Here is a 16,829-nt window from a genome sequence, read left to right as displayed (position 1 = left end):
CTGGTCCGGGAAGATCCCACATGCCGTGGAGCGGCTGGGCCCGTGAGCCATGGCCGCTGAGCCTGCATGTCCGGAGCCTGTGCTCCGCAACAGGAGAGGCCACAACAGTGAGAGGCCCGCGTACCGCAAAAAAAAAAAAAAAAAAAAAAAAAAAAGAATCAAGTTATAATGAATCACATCAACAAAAATTTTAAGCCCTATCATTTGGTCAAATATTTGACTATGCATGTGTATAGTCATGTAAAGTAATGGCTTTTCATGGTAGTGACTGATACAGGAAGGCCAAAAATCCTGTATGAACATGAAGAAGAGACCAAAAGCTTATGTCCAGTAGAGGTACCTTCTCTGATTCTGACAGAGATGAAGAAAACTGCAGAATTTTCTCACACTCTTGAGACACCTTTAGCAAAACAATCATCAGATAATCAACTTACTTTAAACATTCCCCACAAGAATTCACAATGATGCTTTAAGTATTGAGAGTTTCAAAATACTCAGAATTATTAATGAGGCAAATGCCACTAGCATTATTTATGGCTTGTACAAGAAGCTAATGTCGAAGAAAATGTATTGACTTTTGACTGCAGAGGAAACAACTTTGATATGTCTCTCTTCTTTACTGCAGATCAAATCTTTAAAGGTATTCCACAGCTAGAAACATCAATTTTCCCACTTGGGTTGAGAAAACATTGATAAAATACTGTTTAACTATTTCATTGCTAAGTTCAAGTATAAGCATAAGAAAAACATCAAGGAAAGCATCCATGGGATAGGGAGGGTGGGAGGGAGACGCAAGAGGGAGGGGATATGGGGATATATGTATATGTATAGCTGATTCACTTTGTTATACAGCAGAAACTAACAGAACATTGTAAAGCAATTATACTCCAGTAAAGATGTTAAAAAATAAAGTCTTTAGGAGAAGATAAGAAACTTCAAAGAAAGATCAACAATGAGCAAATAAATGCACTGAAATCATCAACTGGCTGGAAAAAAAAATCAGAGAAGGAATAAATATTCGAGTGTCCACAGAAACATGAAACCCTATCATTGTGAGGTTTTACCAGAGCTCAGGGGTCATGGCCAGAGGGAGGCCAAGAGGTTTCTAGGAGGAAAGATCCTCCACATGGAAGATAATCTTCTGGACCCATCACTGAAGAAAGCAGTCTTCTTTCTGTCTTCTTTCAGAAAGAACTAATTCTACACACCTAGGCCAAAAAACTGAAGGCCCCCAATTTTTATATGTATCTGTTTAGTGGCAGATTAAAAATCATATGTTGAGCTGCTATACAGGAAGACTTCTGACCATTCTGAATACTTTAAAAAGTGTGAAAAGCAAGAGAAGCAAATACCTCTTCACTTTATCAATACTATAAACATGGGAGAAATACAATTTATCTGCTAATGACTAAAAAATCTGTTGAAAATTGGCACTAATAAAAAATAAACATAATCTTCTTGAAAAGTGGGCAAAGGTCAAGCGAATTGCACTTCGAAATGATAAGTTCCAATCTATTGTTTAAACCAAAACTATATTGAAAGTAATTTTAAAATAGCAAGCAAGTTTTTGAGAATGAAATTAATATCTGCTACTAAAGTCTTACTATTTAAAATTATATTCAAGCATAATTTATCCCAAATCAGTGAATTACAGTTCTAAGGAAAGGCAGTATCTTGCCTCCTTCCACACTTTCAAATAATCTTGCTATCATGTTTGAAATTCAGTGATTTAACTACATAATAACTCCACTATCATTATCGCCCACCTACTGTGTGCTAAATAATATGGTAGATACTGGGTTAATACAAATATAATTCAGACATGATTCTCCAATCTCAATTATCTCATAACTTAATGGAAGTGAGAGTCATATACATGAGACTATAATAACATAATAGACTACATGATATTCATAAAGAAGAGTTCTAGTTAACCTTAAAGGACACGTTTGAATTAATAGTGTCCCTATAGTGCCCTTTTCAAAACAAAAGTATTTTATTCTAATAGTTCCCCCATAAACAATAGTAGGGAAATGACCTTTAGTCTTGAGACACAATGTACTATAATATGAGTGATTAAAAGAGAAATGCTCTTGGGTTGTGGGGAGAACAAGAGAAACAGTAGATGAAAATGGAGACGGTAGATGAAAATGGAGACGATGGATGAGAAGGCCTTATGGGGAAAAGAATAAAACAAACTTTATATACATTCCATAAGTTTTCCTAAGGTCATCTCTTGTTTCCAAAGAATATAATTTGATTCACACATCAACCAACTCTAGTTTACATTTCAGTTGTTTTTAAATTATTGATCAAAAATTTCCATGTTATAAAATAGACTTCCCAAATTTGTAGGAAGTCCTAGTGAATTTAAAATTACCTCCCACTTCAAAATGTTAACTTTTTGTAAAATGCTTATTATTATATACAGACAGGGACATCTTAAAAATATTTTTCATCAAGTTGAAAAATAATTTACTTACAATTATCGGACATTTTTGAAGAGAAATATTCCAAAAGACCTAAAATACTTGTTTCCCTCAATTCTGGCATTTCTTCTGATTTGTCCGTGGGTAAAATATCTTTTTGTGAACTTTTAGTCGCAGAAACCAATTAAAGCAGTTTTTCGCAAATCAGAATTGGCCGCATTCAAGCAGATTTCTGCAAGAATTGTTATGTATATGTAGACTACATTCCAGGCCCAGGAAAAATCATCAACCTGGCAGCTTTCTTCCTAAAATGAGAAAATAGCTATTAGACAATCAAAGTACGCTCTGCCATAATGAAGAACTATATACCGTACTTATAAGAAATGTCTTCAAATTTTATAGAGTTGTTAAAAGATCATAATCAACTAATATTTTTTAAATGCACTCATTAAAAACAAGCTTTCCATGGGTAGATTGCATAAAACCAAGTTCAAGGAATAAAAAATAAAAAGTACATAGAGAACATCAACTTTTCAATTTCCTTAGTAGTCAATGGAACATAAATTAACCCAATGAGATACTATTTTCCATATTATATTGTAAAAGAATCTTTTTTTTTATATAGCTCAATTCTTGTGTATTCACTCTTATACATTTTTTCATAGGAAATCAAGAAAGTTATGTCTTCTGGAGAGGAATCTGGACAGCCATCCTGAGAACATTAAAAGAAAGTTCATAGTCTATCACTCAGTAATTTAATTTTATAAATCTATTCTAAAGAAACAGTCATAAATGCAGGTAAGGATTTTTGGATGAGAATACCAGTTCAACATTATTTGTAATTAACTGTGAATTAGAAATAAGCTCAAAGCTCAACAACAGAGAAATGTTTATCTCATCCTCACTAAAATGTAAATCTTAATAATATGTAATGAAAACAAAAAATTTTTTAGATAGGGAACTAAACCATATATGACTATATGATCTGAAGTTTGTTAATAAAATTAAAAATCCCTCTTGTGTGAGTGCATGTCTGCATGTGAGTATAACCTATTTCTGGATCTCTGTCTACATCTATATCTATTTATACTGGGATATATGGTAAATATGCATTTACCTTTACATTTAATTAAAATTATTATTACAAAGTCATGCTCATTATAAATCCTAAATGATATACAGTTAAAATAGTGACAAAAGTAAAATTTGTTTCAATTTAGGTCTTTTTGCATACCTAAATTAACAATATACTGTTACCTGATTCTGAACAGACATAATGCTTAAAAGAAAATCTCTCATTAGGTCCATGAAAGCTTTCAAACAGGCTATGTGTAATTTGGCAGCCTCCCCAAGGACCAAGAAAGCCAGTGCTGAATCCAACCTGGAAATGACTATCCTGGATTTCTAGATACATTTATTTTCAACAAAGACTAGTATTGTTTGCCACTAGTTATGATAAAAGTTTATAGGAAAGGGCCACATCGGGCAAGATGTTGAGTTCACAGTAGCGTTCTGACAAAACTGAGAGTGATAAATATTACAAATGATCACATTTCTTCACAGATCCTGTATAACAAGCAATCAAGGCCTCTGGTTCTAGAGTGTCCCCCAAATCTCACAATAGGTTTTGATTTTTAACCTTTTACAACAGATTCCAAGGGGTGAATTTCAAGAGAGTGTTTTCTTCTCAAAAGAGAGAATAAAAAAATGGTCTTCCTAAATACTCTAAAAGTTCAGTGTTATTTGATTTTTACAAAAAGTGAAATTTCTCAGAATAAAATTTATATTTCATATTAAATGGAAAATTGTCAAGATTCAAAATATTATATAACTGGGAAATCATATAAGAATTTATTAGCCATAAGCGTACATATATTCTAACAGTTTCAGGAAATTATATTTATATAATTTATAATTTATATAATTTATATTATATTTAATGCTATTGCTACCCAATTGAAAGAGACATAGTTTGAAAGAGAGCTAATAATAATGCAAATATAAAATTGCCTCTGCCTAGAGCTACATATTGCCTTGATTTATAAGCCATTAATCAGTTAAAAAGTTAATATATTCTACAATTATATTTGAATTTCACAACTGTGATATTTCAGGTGAGTCAAGTTCATGATCATTTTCAAAAGGAAACACCTCTAACCACGGAAATAAAGACAATTCTTTATATTTGAATGGAGCTTTACAGATCTCAGTGTGCTTTCACACAAATACCTCCTTTGATCTGAACCACAGTTTTTGACAGATTCAAGAACTTTTTAAAATCTTTTTTTTTTAATATTAGAAAATTGAGACTTAAATAGATCTGAGAGATTTGTCCAAGTTCATGTTTTAAGCTAGGTTAACTAATAACTGAAGTCTTCTCCCACCTATGGGTATTTCCTGTTTTTCAATTTTGCTTTTATAAGCCATTATCTAAGTACATTAATATTTAACCTTAGTATTACAATGTTGCCTATTGCCCACCTAATATCATTTGTCTCCTTCCTTTGAAACTAAACCTCAATTTTGTTCAAAATGGCAGAGTGCTCAGTTAATGCTGCTTCCTCAAGATGGAAACATTCTACATCTGGACTGGGATAGTGATTACACAGGTGTATGCATTTGTCAAAGGTCATAGATCTGTATACATAAAATGTTTGAATTTTATTATATGTAAATTACACCACAAGAAACTTAATTTTAAAAAATGACTCCCCGGACTCCTTTGGAATGGCCTTACATTTAGATTTGGTCAATGAGATATAAATGAAAATATATTATGAAAGCCTTCCATATAAGCTATTATTTTTAAATTTAAATAACAGGTGCTTTTTTGTCCTTTGCTCATCCTTTTCCTCCTGCTTGGAATTCATACATGATACCAGAAGGTAGAGCAGCCAACCTGCAACAATGAGGATAAAAGTCACTTACTAAGAATGGAATAAAAGGAAGCTAGAAGAAGCCTGGATCTTGAGGATTCCCTTAAGCACCTGCATCAGTAATGCACTGCTTGTTATGTGCAATAAATAAAGCCCTATTTGGTATGCAATTGCAGTCAGATTACTATTACATTCAGAAGAACTAAAGCCTAGCTGATACATTTAAACATATTTACAAGCATGAAATTTAGAGCTGAAAAATCAGAGATGGAATTTTAGCTCTGTCACTAACTAGATATATGGCAAAGGGCAATGTTCATACCTTAGCTGAATCTTAATCTACTCATCTATAAAGTAAATATAGCAAAACCTACTTTTCAGAGACTATGAGATTTAAATGAAATACTCTATATAAAATGACTGGGTTCAAAGGCTGAACTGAACTGAATTACAAAAATACTATTATTTCAAAGTCAACGGATATGAGTTCAGTAACTTTTTTTTTTAATCTGTGATGACTGAAGGAAAAGGTCTAGATGCTTTCCAAGATGAACAAAGGTGAGTCCTTCCCCTGAATTTTCATCACAGAGGTTTCATGATAAGGTAAAGCAGAGGACAGACTCAGAGTTCACAAAACTTCTTTACCATGAATATACCTCATAGTCATAAGGTTTTGTTTCTTCTGTTCCCCTTTAAGTCTGGAAAACTGTAGCTAAGCTAGGGCACTTTCACTGAAATACAGACTGAAGAATTTCCATCAGTGTCAGCCACCTATAGTAGAAAAATGCTTCACCAGAAACACTGTTTCAACCAATGCTGCTGATTGCAAAATTTTCTATAAGGGAAAATGTCTTTGACAAAAATAGAATAAAAGCACCAATACTTATATATTAAAGTTTGTTAAAAATCAAAACTGAAAATCAATGCATGTAAAAAGAAGTTTTCAAATTGAATTAGGTTAGTAATTTAAATACAGTGTTAGCTTCTTTGTGAACTCATTGCAGTACACCAAGTCTCAATCACCAGTACATTGACTTACTTTTACAATGCCATGAAACTAAACATGTACATATAAAGTAATTTATATATATTATAGATGTCCCCCTAATTATGTAAATAAACTGAGGCAGAGGTTTACTGGCTTGTCTAAAATAACATAGTTACTTGATTTATTTTACTTTCTAGCTTTGCTTTTTAAATTTTTTTCCTCTTTAAAATTTTTATTGGAGTATAGTTGACTTACAATGTTGTGTTAGCTTTTATTTATTTTTATTAATTTTTATTGGACTATGCTTGCTTTACAATGTTGTGTTAGCCTCCACTGCACAACAAAATGAATCGGCCATACACATACAGATATCCCCTCCCTTTTAGACTTCCCTCCCATTTAGGTTACCACAGTGCATTGGGTAGAGTTCCCTGTACTATACAGTATGTTCCCATCAGTTGTCTATTTTACACATAGTATCAAAAATGTATAATGTGCAAATCCCAGTCTCCTAATTCCTCCCACCCCACCCTTTTCCCCCTTGGTATCCATACATTTGTTCTCTACATCTGTATCTCTATTTATGCTTTGCAAATAAGATTATCTATACCATTTTTCTTGATTCCACATATATGCACTATTATACGATATTTGCTTTTCTCTTTCTGACTTACTTCACTCTGTATGACACTCTCTAGGTCCATCCATGTCTCTACAAATGACCCAATTTCATTCCTTTTTATGGCTGAGTAATATTCCATTGTATATATGTACCACAACTTCTTTATCTATTCCTCTGTCAATGGACATTTAGGTTGCTTCCATGTCCTGGCTACTGTAAACAGTGCTGCTATGAACATTGAGGTGCATGTGTTTTTTGAATTATGGTCTTCTCTGGGTATATGCCCAGGAGCGGGACTGTTGGATCGTATGGTAGTTCTACTTGTAGTTTTCTTAGGAACCTCCACACTGTTTTCCATAGTGGCTGTATCAATTTACATTCCTACGAACAATATATCACTTGCATTCCTATACACTAACAACAAAAAGGGCAGAAAGAGAAATTAAGGAAACAATCCTACTTACCATTGCAACAAAAAGAATAAAATACCTAGGAATAAACCTACCTAAGGAGACAAAAGACCTGTACTCAGAAAACTATAAGACACTGATGAAAGAAATCAAAGATGACAAAAAATGGATGGAGCGATATACCACGTTCTTGGACTGGAAGAATCAATATTGTGAAAATGACTATACTACCCAAAGCAATCTACAGATTCAATGCAATCCCTATCAAACTACCAATGGCATTTTTTATAGAACTAGAACAAAAAATCTTAAAATTTGGATGGAGACAGAAAAGATCCCCAACAGCCAAAGCAATCTTGAGAAAGAAAAACGGAGCTGGAGGAATCAGGCTCCCTGACTTCAGACTATACTACAAAGCTACACTAATCAAGGTAGTATGGTACTGGCACAAAAACAGAAATATAGATCAATGGAACAGGATAGAAAGCCCAGAGATAAAACCTATGCTCCTATGGTCAACTAATCTATGACAAAGGAGGCAAAAATATAAAATGGAGAAAAGACAGCCTCTTCAATAAGTGGTCTGGGAAAACTGGACAGCTTCATGTAAAAGAATGAAATTAGAACACTCCCTAACACCACACACAAGAAATATAAACTCAAAATGGATTAAAGACCTAAGTGTAAGACCAGACACTATGAAACTCTTAGAGGAAAACATAGGCAGAACACTCTGACATAAAGCACAGCACCATCTTTTTTGAGCCACCTCCTAGAGTAATGAAAATAAAAACAAAAATAAACAAATGGGACCTAATTAAACTTAAAAGCTTTTGCACAGCAAAGGAAACCATAAACAAGATGAAAAGACAACCCTCAGAATGGGAGAAAATATTGCAAATGAAGCAACTGACAAAGGATTAACCTCCAAAATATACAAGGAGCTCATATAGCTCAACATCAAAAAAACCAAACAACCCAATCCAAAAATGGGCAGAAGACCTAAATAGACATTTCTCCAAAGAAGACATACAGATTGCCGACAAACACATGAAAAGATGCACAACATCACTAATCATTAGAGAAATGCAAATCAAAACTACAATGAGGCATCACCTCACACCAGTCAGAATGGCCATCATCAAAATATCTACAAACAATAAATGCTGGAGAGGGTGTGGAGAAAAGGGAACAATATTGTGTTAGCTTTTAAAATTAATGTGAATCACTGCACACAGCTAAACAGTACCAGACCTGGACGGGACTTCAGCTATCCTGACTGTGGTCCAGTGTTCCTTCTCTACTTATATAAATGAACTAACATATAATAACCAGGGGCTTCATAAAAAGATATCTGTCTGCACACCACCTTATAAAAAGGTTAGAAACATCAGCATTCACAACAGTTTTCCTAGGTTCTCCTTACTCCTCTATATCTGTTTCCTCTATGACCAAATTATTATTTTAAAAGATAGAATTAAAATGTCTCCAAGTTGCAACTCTTTCATAGGGTTACTTGAAATTTTCAATAGATATTTTGGAAAACACTGACAATGTCAAAAATCCACACAATCCTGGAGACTAAGAATGAAACAGATGTCACTATCTTACAGGGAATTTCCCGTAAGATATAAACCATAAAATTGATAGAGCTGGATTAAGAATAGCAAGAAGGAGTAGCCACATGCCACTTCAAGAAACACAGCAGCCTTGTTTCCCAAAAGGTTAAAAGAAAAAAAGTAAAGAAAAAATTATCTCTACTGTCTACCATGTTTTTCATAGAAATAAGTAAAGCCAATCCTTAACTTTGAGGTACTGAATTTTTAAGGAGCCAGAGTATTATCTCTGTGCTTTTTATCCTCATCTCTCCATACTTATTCAGAGATAGCAACTTCCAGATGACCAAAGGATAGAAAACAGTGCTTGTGGGGATATGTGTGTAGGAAAAGGGGCCATGGGGTGGAGAGGAGGAGTGCTGTAATGGGAATGCTGGAGTGCATTTTCTCCTCACAAGTTAAATAGAAAAGAATAGGGAGAATGCAGGAAGTTCCCTATGATACTACTGCATGTGGAGTGTTGTAGCTTTTAACCTCTGTAATGTATGCTATGAACACAAACCTCTTATTTTAAAAATGACAAGTTTATATAAATTTTCCCTAGTTCTGAGATAAGCAAAATAGAAAATGGAGGAGGGGGCCCTACATGAGACCAATTAAAAATATATTATAGCAAGGGCTAAAGAGAATATCAGTCTGAATACTAAGAGAAGATCATACCTCTGAAAGTCATTCCTTCCAGGAGCCAAAAGACATTTTTACAAGACTCTTAAGCATCTTTAATAAAGCCCAGGAAGAACAAACAACAAAGAAAAGCCTTGATACTGAGATGAAAGGTGGTATAATAAGAAAACAAGAGGGTGCAGGAAATTAAAATTACAGAAATATAATTCAAATTCATAACGAATGAAGTTGACTGCAAAAAATGACACTTGGAAGGGAAAAAACTTGAACAATTCTTCAATAATTTAGAGGAAGACAACCACCCGTAAACTGAGATCCATTACTATCTAATTCCTATTGAAACCACCAAACATAAAATAAAGAAAAATAAACCCACAGTACCACAAAAAAAAAGAAAGAAATTTTAAGGGTTTTAAAACTATGAAGAAAATGTAATCTAAATGAAGGCAAACCTTTCCAATGCCAAGAAGCCCAAAGTTTGATTTAAAATGTAATGCAGGCACATATGGATTTTCCACCACCATGTAAGAAAAACCCTAAGCACAGAGAGGCAGGAGTTGGGAACACATGTGAACCATGAGCTATCAATGGAAATCCTCCATGAAATGTAGCCCAGTAGCCACAGCATTTGTGCACAGCTTCACACACTGGGGGCTTCTCTCTAAGTAAAGCAGAGGATTTGCCCCAGCAGCTTCCTAAGACGGTCAGTGAGACATAAGAGGAAGCATCTATCTCCTGGTTACCAAATCACAAAGGTGTTCCTAAAATATTCTGGATTGAAAATAAAACAGATAAAAAGGGGGCAGACTGGCTTTGAACATCTCATAATAACTAAAAGGTAGGAAACAGCATAGCAACATTTAGAGATTTAAAGAGGGGAATTAAAAACCTGTGAGCATAGAAGCCTATTTCCAGACAAAATGTACTTAAAGTTTTTAGGGGGAAAAATGGTGACAAATGTTATATTCAGCCAAGGGTCATATGTAATCAAGGGCCTGTCTAATGAAATAGGTCACCTATGTCCATGCCTAGAAATTTACTCAAGCCAGCCAAGAAAGGAACAGTATTTAACAGCTTAAGAATGGAAAATCCTAGTGTTAAATGGATGATAGTGAGTGGGAAAAATTGATACATTTTAATAAGTCAAAATTATTTTATAAATATGATCCCAAAATTAAATAAATATATAAACCATTCTTTAAGGAGAAGAATGAACATTTAAAGTAATGATTTAACTATAATGTTATCAAAAACTCAAGATTACATTAACAGGCTAGGGAGGGGAGAATTAGTACAAATAAATTAGTCTCAATCTTCACGGTACATGGAGAAGAAAGCAGACAGAATTTCTTTCCTGATTTTGACCATTTAGGAAAACTAGTTTAACGAATATGTTTCTCTTGCCATTACCTGATTTCTGATATTCAGAAGAGATGGGCTACATGAAAATCTAGTCTTTAACCTATCTGCTAAAAGGGTTCTTTCTCCTACACACAGAACATTCCTGGTGCACCAGGGAAGGTAGTGGGGGAGAATGAAAGGATGGAGTGTCGACAGGCCATGATGGCTGTTTCATCTTAGAAGGCCTAGGTGCTCACTGATTGCTTTCTTCCATCCAGTGACTCAGGCACTTGGTCTGCCTGTGTGGCTAGTTGGTGGTAATTAATCCCAGTAGCAGGATCCTTCTTTCAGTCTTTGTTTTTGCTCTTGTTTTTTGTTTGTTTGTTTGTTTTTAATCATGGCAATTTAAGAGACCCTGATTGGAGTTGCAACCCCTGCGTCATGTAAAAACAGGTCTTATTAAATAATTTTAAGACGGAGAAGGGTATAATCACGTTTATGTTGTAACCCTGGCAGAAGAGTATGACAGATTACTGAAGAGAAAACATAAGGCCAAGAGACCAGTTAATAAGCTACAGAAGTCATAAGACAATAAGGTCCTGAGCCAAGGTGGGGAGTGGAGAGCAGGGGAACTGCTCTGAAATGTAGTCAAGGTGCCCAAGTTGGTTAACTTAAGGAGAAGACATGTGTCAGGTACTGAGACAGAAATTCAGTAGGTAGGAGTTTACGAAGAAAATTCATTCAGATCTGCACTAGCAGGAAATGAAGTATTAGGGGAGAGTCAGAGTTTAAAAGGTGTTTTCATATTACTTACCTTATTTAAATCTCCCAAAAGCTCTTTGAGATGGCTACTACCTCTATTTAACTGCTGAGCAGACCCTGTTCATAGGGGTCATGCGACTCAATCAAAATTAGACAGGTAGCGAGAGATAAGACTAAAACTCAGGCCTTCTGATTTGAAGTTGAATGCTTTTTTCACTGCACCGTAAGGTAGCAAAGCATAAATTATATATTTACCCTTGATACAGACTAAATGTTTACATTTAGCTCAGAGGATTGAAGGGTCCATAAGAAATCTAGGAAATGAATCAGAAGACTGAGGACCTTCACTGACATCTCAGCTCATGAAGAGGAATTATTGATGAAAACTTTGGTCTGAAGGGTTTTGGTTAGACTATCACACAACATTATAATTACTGGGGTTCAGGGAGATAGATATTGCAGAGGCAGTGATGTGTCCAGAAGTAAAGGCCTTGCTGCCCATACAAAGCAGTGGATTCTTTGTTCAATTTATTTCGATGCAAACACAAACATTGTATGTCTGGAAAACACTTGCAATGTCGGTATAATTTTAAATTGTCAAGCTTTTTAGGAATACATTCATGGAGCGATTAAATCGGCTATTTTGCTTTGGGAGATATAATTTTATATGTTATACTGCTCTCCTGAAGTGCCATGCTGCATTTCTCAGCAGTCACATTGGCTAATAATTCAATGATTAACACAATTCATTATTTTCATGTTCAATTAGAAAGCCTTTTGCAGTGGCTTGACCTATCTCCCCAGAGCAAATGGGGCAGTTCGTAAAAGGCCAAACCACAGGGTGGAGCATTCAGAGTATGAAGCATCATATAAAATTTAACCATATTAAATGGAAATCTGCCTTACACAAGCTGCTTACCTGCGGCACAAGGCAGCTAAACTTCCAAGATAAAGGCTGGTGCGTGACACTGGGAGTGGCTCATGTATTCTCACTTTCTCTACTTCTTCATCCTATTTTATAATTTATTGTAATTAGTACATTTCCTTTCCTCAGTTTATTCCCTGTCTCTCATCGAGCAGAGGTTGCTCTAATTCTGTGAGTCTTTCCTGGAGTCTTTTCATGGATCCTGGGCCTATTCTTTTCCAGCCTCTGCTGAAACCACTGGCTTCTGTTTCTTTCCTTTTGTGTTGTATGATCTTTATAAAGGGGGTGATAAGAAGTCAGGCAGGGACATACATGATGAATTATCTGCTGATGGATAGCATCGGAGAGGGGCAGATGAAAACCACTCACTAGTATTGGCCCAAGCACTTTTTACCACTATTAATGAAATTTCTTTTGATCAATCAGTTGAATGGTCTCCCTCTGCATTTTAAATCTCTGATCATTTTTCTATCATGTGGTACTTTACTAATACGCATGGAAAATGAAACTGCTTACATTATTCCTATTAATAGTCACTTGGCATTGAATTTCAGGTCCTAAACCAAAAATACCTTCCACCAACTATCACAATTTTAAGGCTATCTGGTCTAGCAAATCCTAACAAAGTCTTAATTTACTATCAGGGCCTGAAGCCTCAATTTTTCTATTTAATTCTAAATATGTTCAGTCCATTTTTAAAATTTCTCACATGTACCTAACCTTAGGAGCACACAAGACCAATATTAAAGTTTTCCCATAAATGTAAAAGTATTTCTGGTTTGATTTTGATAATTACATCACAGTTTGTTTGGTTTTGCCTGGAATAATGACTTCTTGAAAACTGTATAGGCTGTCACATAAATAAATTAAATACTTTTAAAAAGAAAAATTAATGTTTTAATATTTGGTATAATGTTATCATTATAACTAACAGAAAATTTGACTAATAGCGAAGTTAGTCAAATTGCTAAATTAAAAAGACAAATTTTTAATGTCAACAGGTTATTTTTGTTTACTAGAGTCATTTTTTTAAAAAAAGTCAAATTCTTTTCTTTAAAAAAACAGTAGGCTTCCCTGGTGGCGCAGTGGTTGAGAGTCCGCCTGCCGATGCAGGGGACACAGGTTCGTGCCCCGGTCTGGGAAGATCCCACATGCCGCGGAGCGGCTGGGCCCGTGAGCCATGGCCGCTGAGCCTGCGCGTCGCGTACCGCAAAAAAAAAAAAAAAAAAAAAAACAGTAAATAAAACTTAAAAAAAAGAGGAAAAAATAGTAAATATAAGAAATACAAGCAAAACTATTTTAAACAATTTTTAAACAATTGTTTAACAATTGTTTTAACAATTGCTCTTTTAAACAATTACCTTTTCCAGTCTATTATGAACAGTCGCTGTGTTTCACCATTTTTTTCCATTTACTCCTCTGTTCATTCAGCATTGTCTAAACACTGACTTTCCCTCCCATGCTTGATTTCCACAATGTCTTCCCAGAAAAAGAAAAGTCAGGATTCAGTGACAAGATGCCTTTAAGCAGTTACCTCCTTAATAATGAAGCCACAATGAAAGCGGGATGATATACCAAAAAGAATGCTACGCTGGACCTTGAAATCTGGTTCCAGTCACCAGTAAGCCTAATAAACTTGGCCTCAGTTTCTTCATTTGTAAAGTAAGAATAATCTTGTATTATCCCTAAAACCCCTAAATCTATTAAATACTAAGTTTAAAAAAAAAACCTATCAAAAAGAAATAATTGAAAAATTAAATTAAATCAAGTTTGATGCAATGCAGTAAAAATGAAAATTGGTTAAAGAAACAATTTCTTGACTTTCAGAATTAGATATTTTTAATCAGCCAATTTTACTATCTCAGCAGTTATCTAAACATGTTTATTTGGTAATTAGAATACCTTGAAAATAAACTGACAAGTCATACAATATTTACTTTTATATGTTGAAATATAATTTGCTATTTTTAAATCAAGTTAGAGTCTTCCAAGACTCTAAAATAGGCTATTTCAAGGGAATTAGACACGCTCTAAGCCATTCTCCAGTAATCTTTACTTGATCTAGAATCCCCAAAACATCCAAATGAAACTGGAAAACAGCTTTTGTCCAGAAGAAATATACCAGATTCTTAGAATTTACATGTACAAATTGGTTGTGCAGAGTGGGCTTGCCAGAGGCTTAAAAACTGGAACTAATTTTAAGAAAAACATATGAATTTGCAACTTGCTAAGGCACAACATATTATTGTTATTGTTAGTAGTGGAAAAGGAATTCAAATCTCTGATCATCCTCAAATATTGCAAAGGGATATCCTCTGATCAATTTCCTCAGAAATACTCTTTTAAAATTCTTCTTTCCTCCATTAACCCATGCCCTCTTTTGTAGTAATTTAAGACTTCTTTTTCCCTTTTCAAATTAACATATGTATAGGAGGAAACTAACACTTATCAGTCATTTCTCTTCTACTTTACAAATAAGGCATAAAGAAACAGAATCTTAGTATATTTCCTCCAAGGATAATAAGCTGTACTTCATTGTTGTTTAACAACTTGGAAAATAAAAGATGTTTTAAATGTGGGAATGAAGTTACCAATAGCAAATTTCCTTTAATAAAGACAAACAACGCAATACAAGCATGCTCATTTAGCCAAAAAAAAAAAAAAGATAAGAACAATTTATTGATGAAATGAACTAATACAAAATATATAAATTGCTCTTGCCTTTGGAACTGAGATTATAAATTTTTTTCATAGTCAACTAAGGTGTGATTAACATTTAAGTACAAAGGTTATTTAACATTTAAACACAAAGGTTTCCCCATGAGTTACTTTGGATTTATAGGATCCCTCTTACCAGTGTTTCTCTTGAAGCAGGGTTTTATGAAAGATGAGATGTTCAAGCACCTTATTCAACTGGGGACTATTCTTCTGAACACAAGTCCGGACAGCAACACAGTGCCAGAGCAGGTGGTTAATTTCATATCCTTCCTGATTAAGTCGCAAATGTTCCTGTAAATAAAATATACCTGAGAAAGAGTTCTTTGACTTGAATAAACATGAAAATAAATTTTAAATGCATATTTTTTCTACGCCATGTTACACCAAGTGGAGCAATTTAAATACATTTTTGTAAGTATATATAGCTAATCTGAACTTAATTCTTAATATATTCTCACATGGATCCCTTGTGTTCAATGACATTTTACTTAAATACAGTTTTACTTAAATACATTTTTGTAAGTATTACTTACAAAATGTCTTACTTACATACATTTTTGTAGGTATATATAGTTAATATACTTAAATACATTTTTGTAAGTATATATTTACTTAAATACATTTACATAAATACATTTTTGTAAGTATATTTACTTAAATACATTTTTGTAAGAATATATAGTTAATCTGAACTTAATTCTTAATACATTACTTAAATACATTTACTTAAATTTACTTAAATACATTTTTGTAAGTATATATAGTTAATCTGAACTTAATTCTTAATATATTCTCACATGGATCCCTTGTGTTCAATGACATCAGTTCCACAATGTGACAAAAATCCTGTATCTGCTAAGGGACAACTATTAGACACAATTGTGCTTCTTAAAACCTATATGACTTAGTTCTCCCTGACACCTGGGGGAGGGAAGAGGGGAAAGTTTGAACAATGATCAAACAGCAAACTGGGTTTTAAAATGTGGATTTTCACTTTAAGGACCAAAATATTGCCTAGCTGGATGTGGTCAATGTCTGCAAAGTAACTATTTTAAAAGGCTACAAAATCAGAAAACAAATGGGCTATATGTTTTTTTCTTAGAGTGCTTCCTAACAGTTTCATAGACTTAGCTGATCTGCTAAAGTAAATGGTACAAAGAAACTTGATTTTATTTTTAGACACAGCACTCCCATTGAATTTTTGTCAACAGTAAAGATTCAAATAGACATCCTGTGATATGTACTCAAATTACTAATTTAGCTGATATTTTATTCTTTTATGCTCAAAAGAAACACTTAAAGAGATTCCAAAGGATTTTACAACTCTCATTTACTATACAAAATAACATCAAGACTATACTTAAAGAAAGTTTTCATGTTGAGTACTCTTAAGAGAGAAAGCCAGAGTTCATGTATAAATTTTAAACTAAGTTTAAAATTTTAAACTTAGTTTTAAGTTTCTAGTCAACTGCTTATTTAAGTCTCACAGATGTGTATTGATTTGCATTACGTCAGGAA

General features: G+C 33.9%; 1 protein-coding gene across 1 annotated transcript in view; it reads right to left on the bottom strand.

Moving 5' to 3' along the window:
• TMEM232 (transmembrane protein 232) overlaps nucleotides 1–16,829 on the bottom strand; it is a gene marked incomplete at both ends in the record, with an annotated part of 245,982 nt that overhangs the window by 190,807 nt on the left and 38,346 nt on the right. Inside the window, 4 exon segments of the mRNA XM_079701591.1 lie at nucleotides 2,484–2,599; nucleotides 2,601–2,734; nucleotides 3,687–3,810; nucleotides 15,448–15,602. Coding sequence (XP_079557717.1) covers nucleotides 2,484–2,599; nucleotides 2,601–2,734; nucleotides 3,687–3,810; nucleotides 15,448–15,602 — 529 coding nt within the window.

The sequence above is a fragment of the Hyperoodon ampullatus genome (assembly GCF_949752795.1).
Source record: "Hyperoodon ampullatus genome assembly, chromosome: 4".
NCBI classification, from domain to species: domain Eukaryota; kingdom Metazoa; phylum Chordata; class Mammalia; order Artiodactyla; family Ziphiidae; genus Hyperoodon; species Hyperoodon ampullatus.
This window is presented reverse-complemented; position numbering and strand designations above follow the sequence as displayed.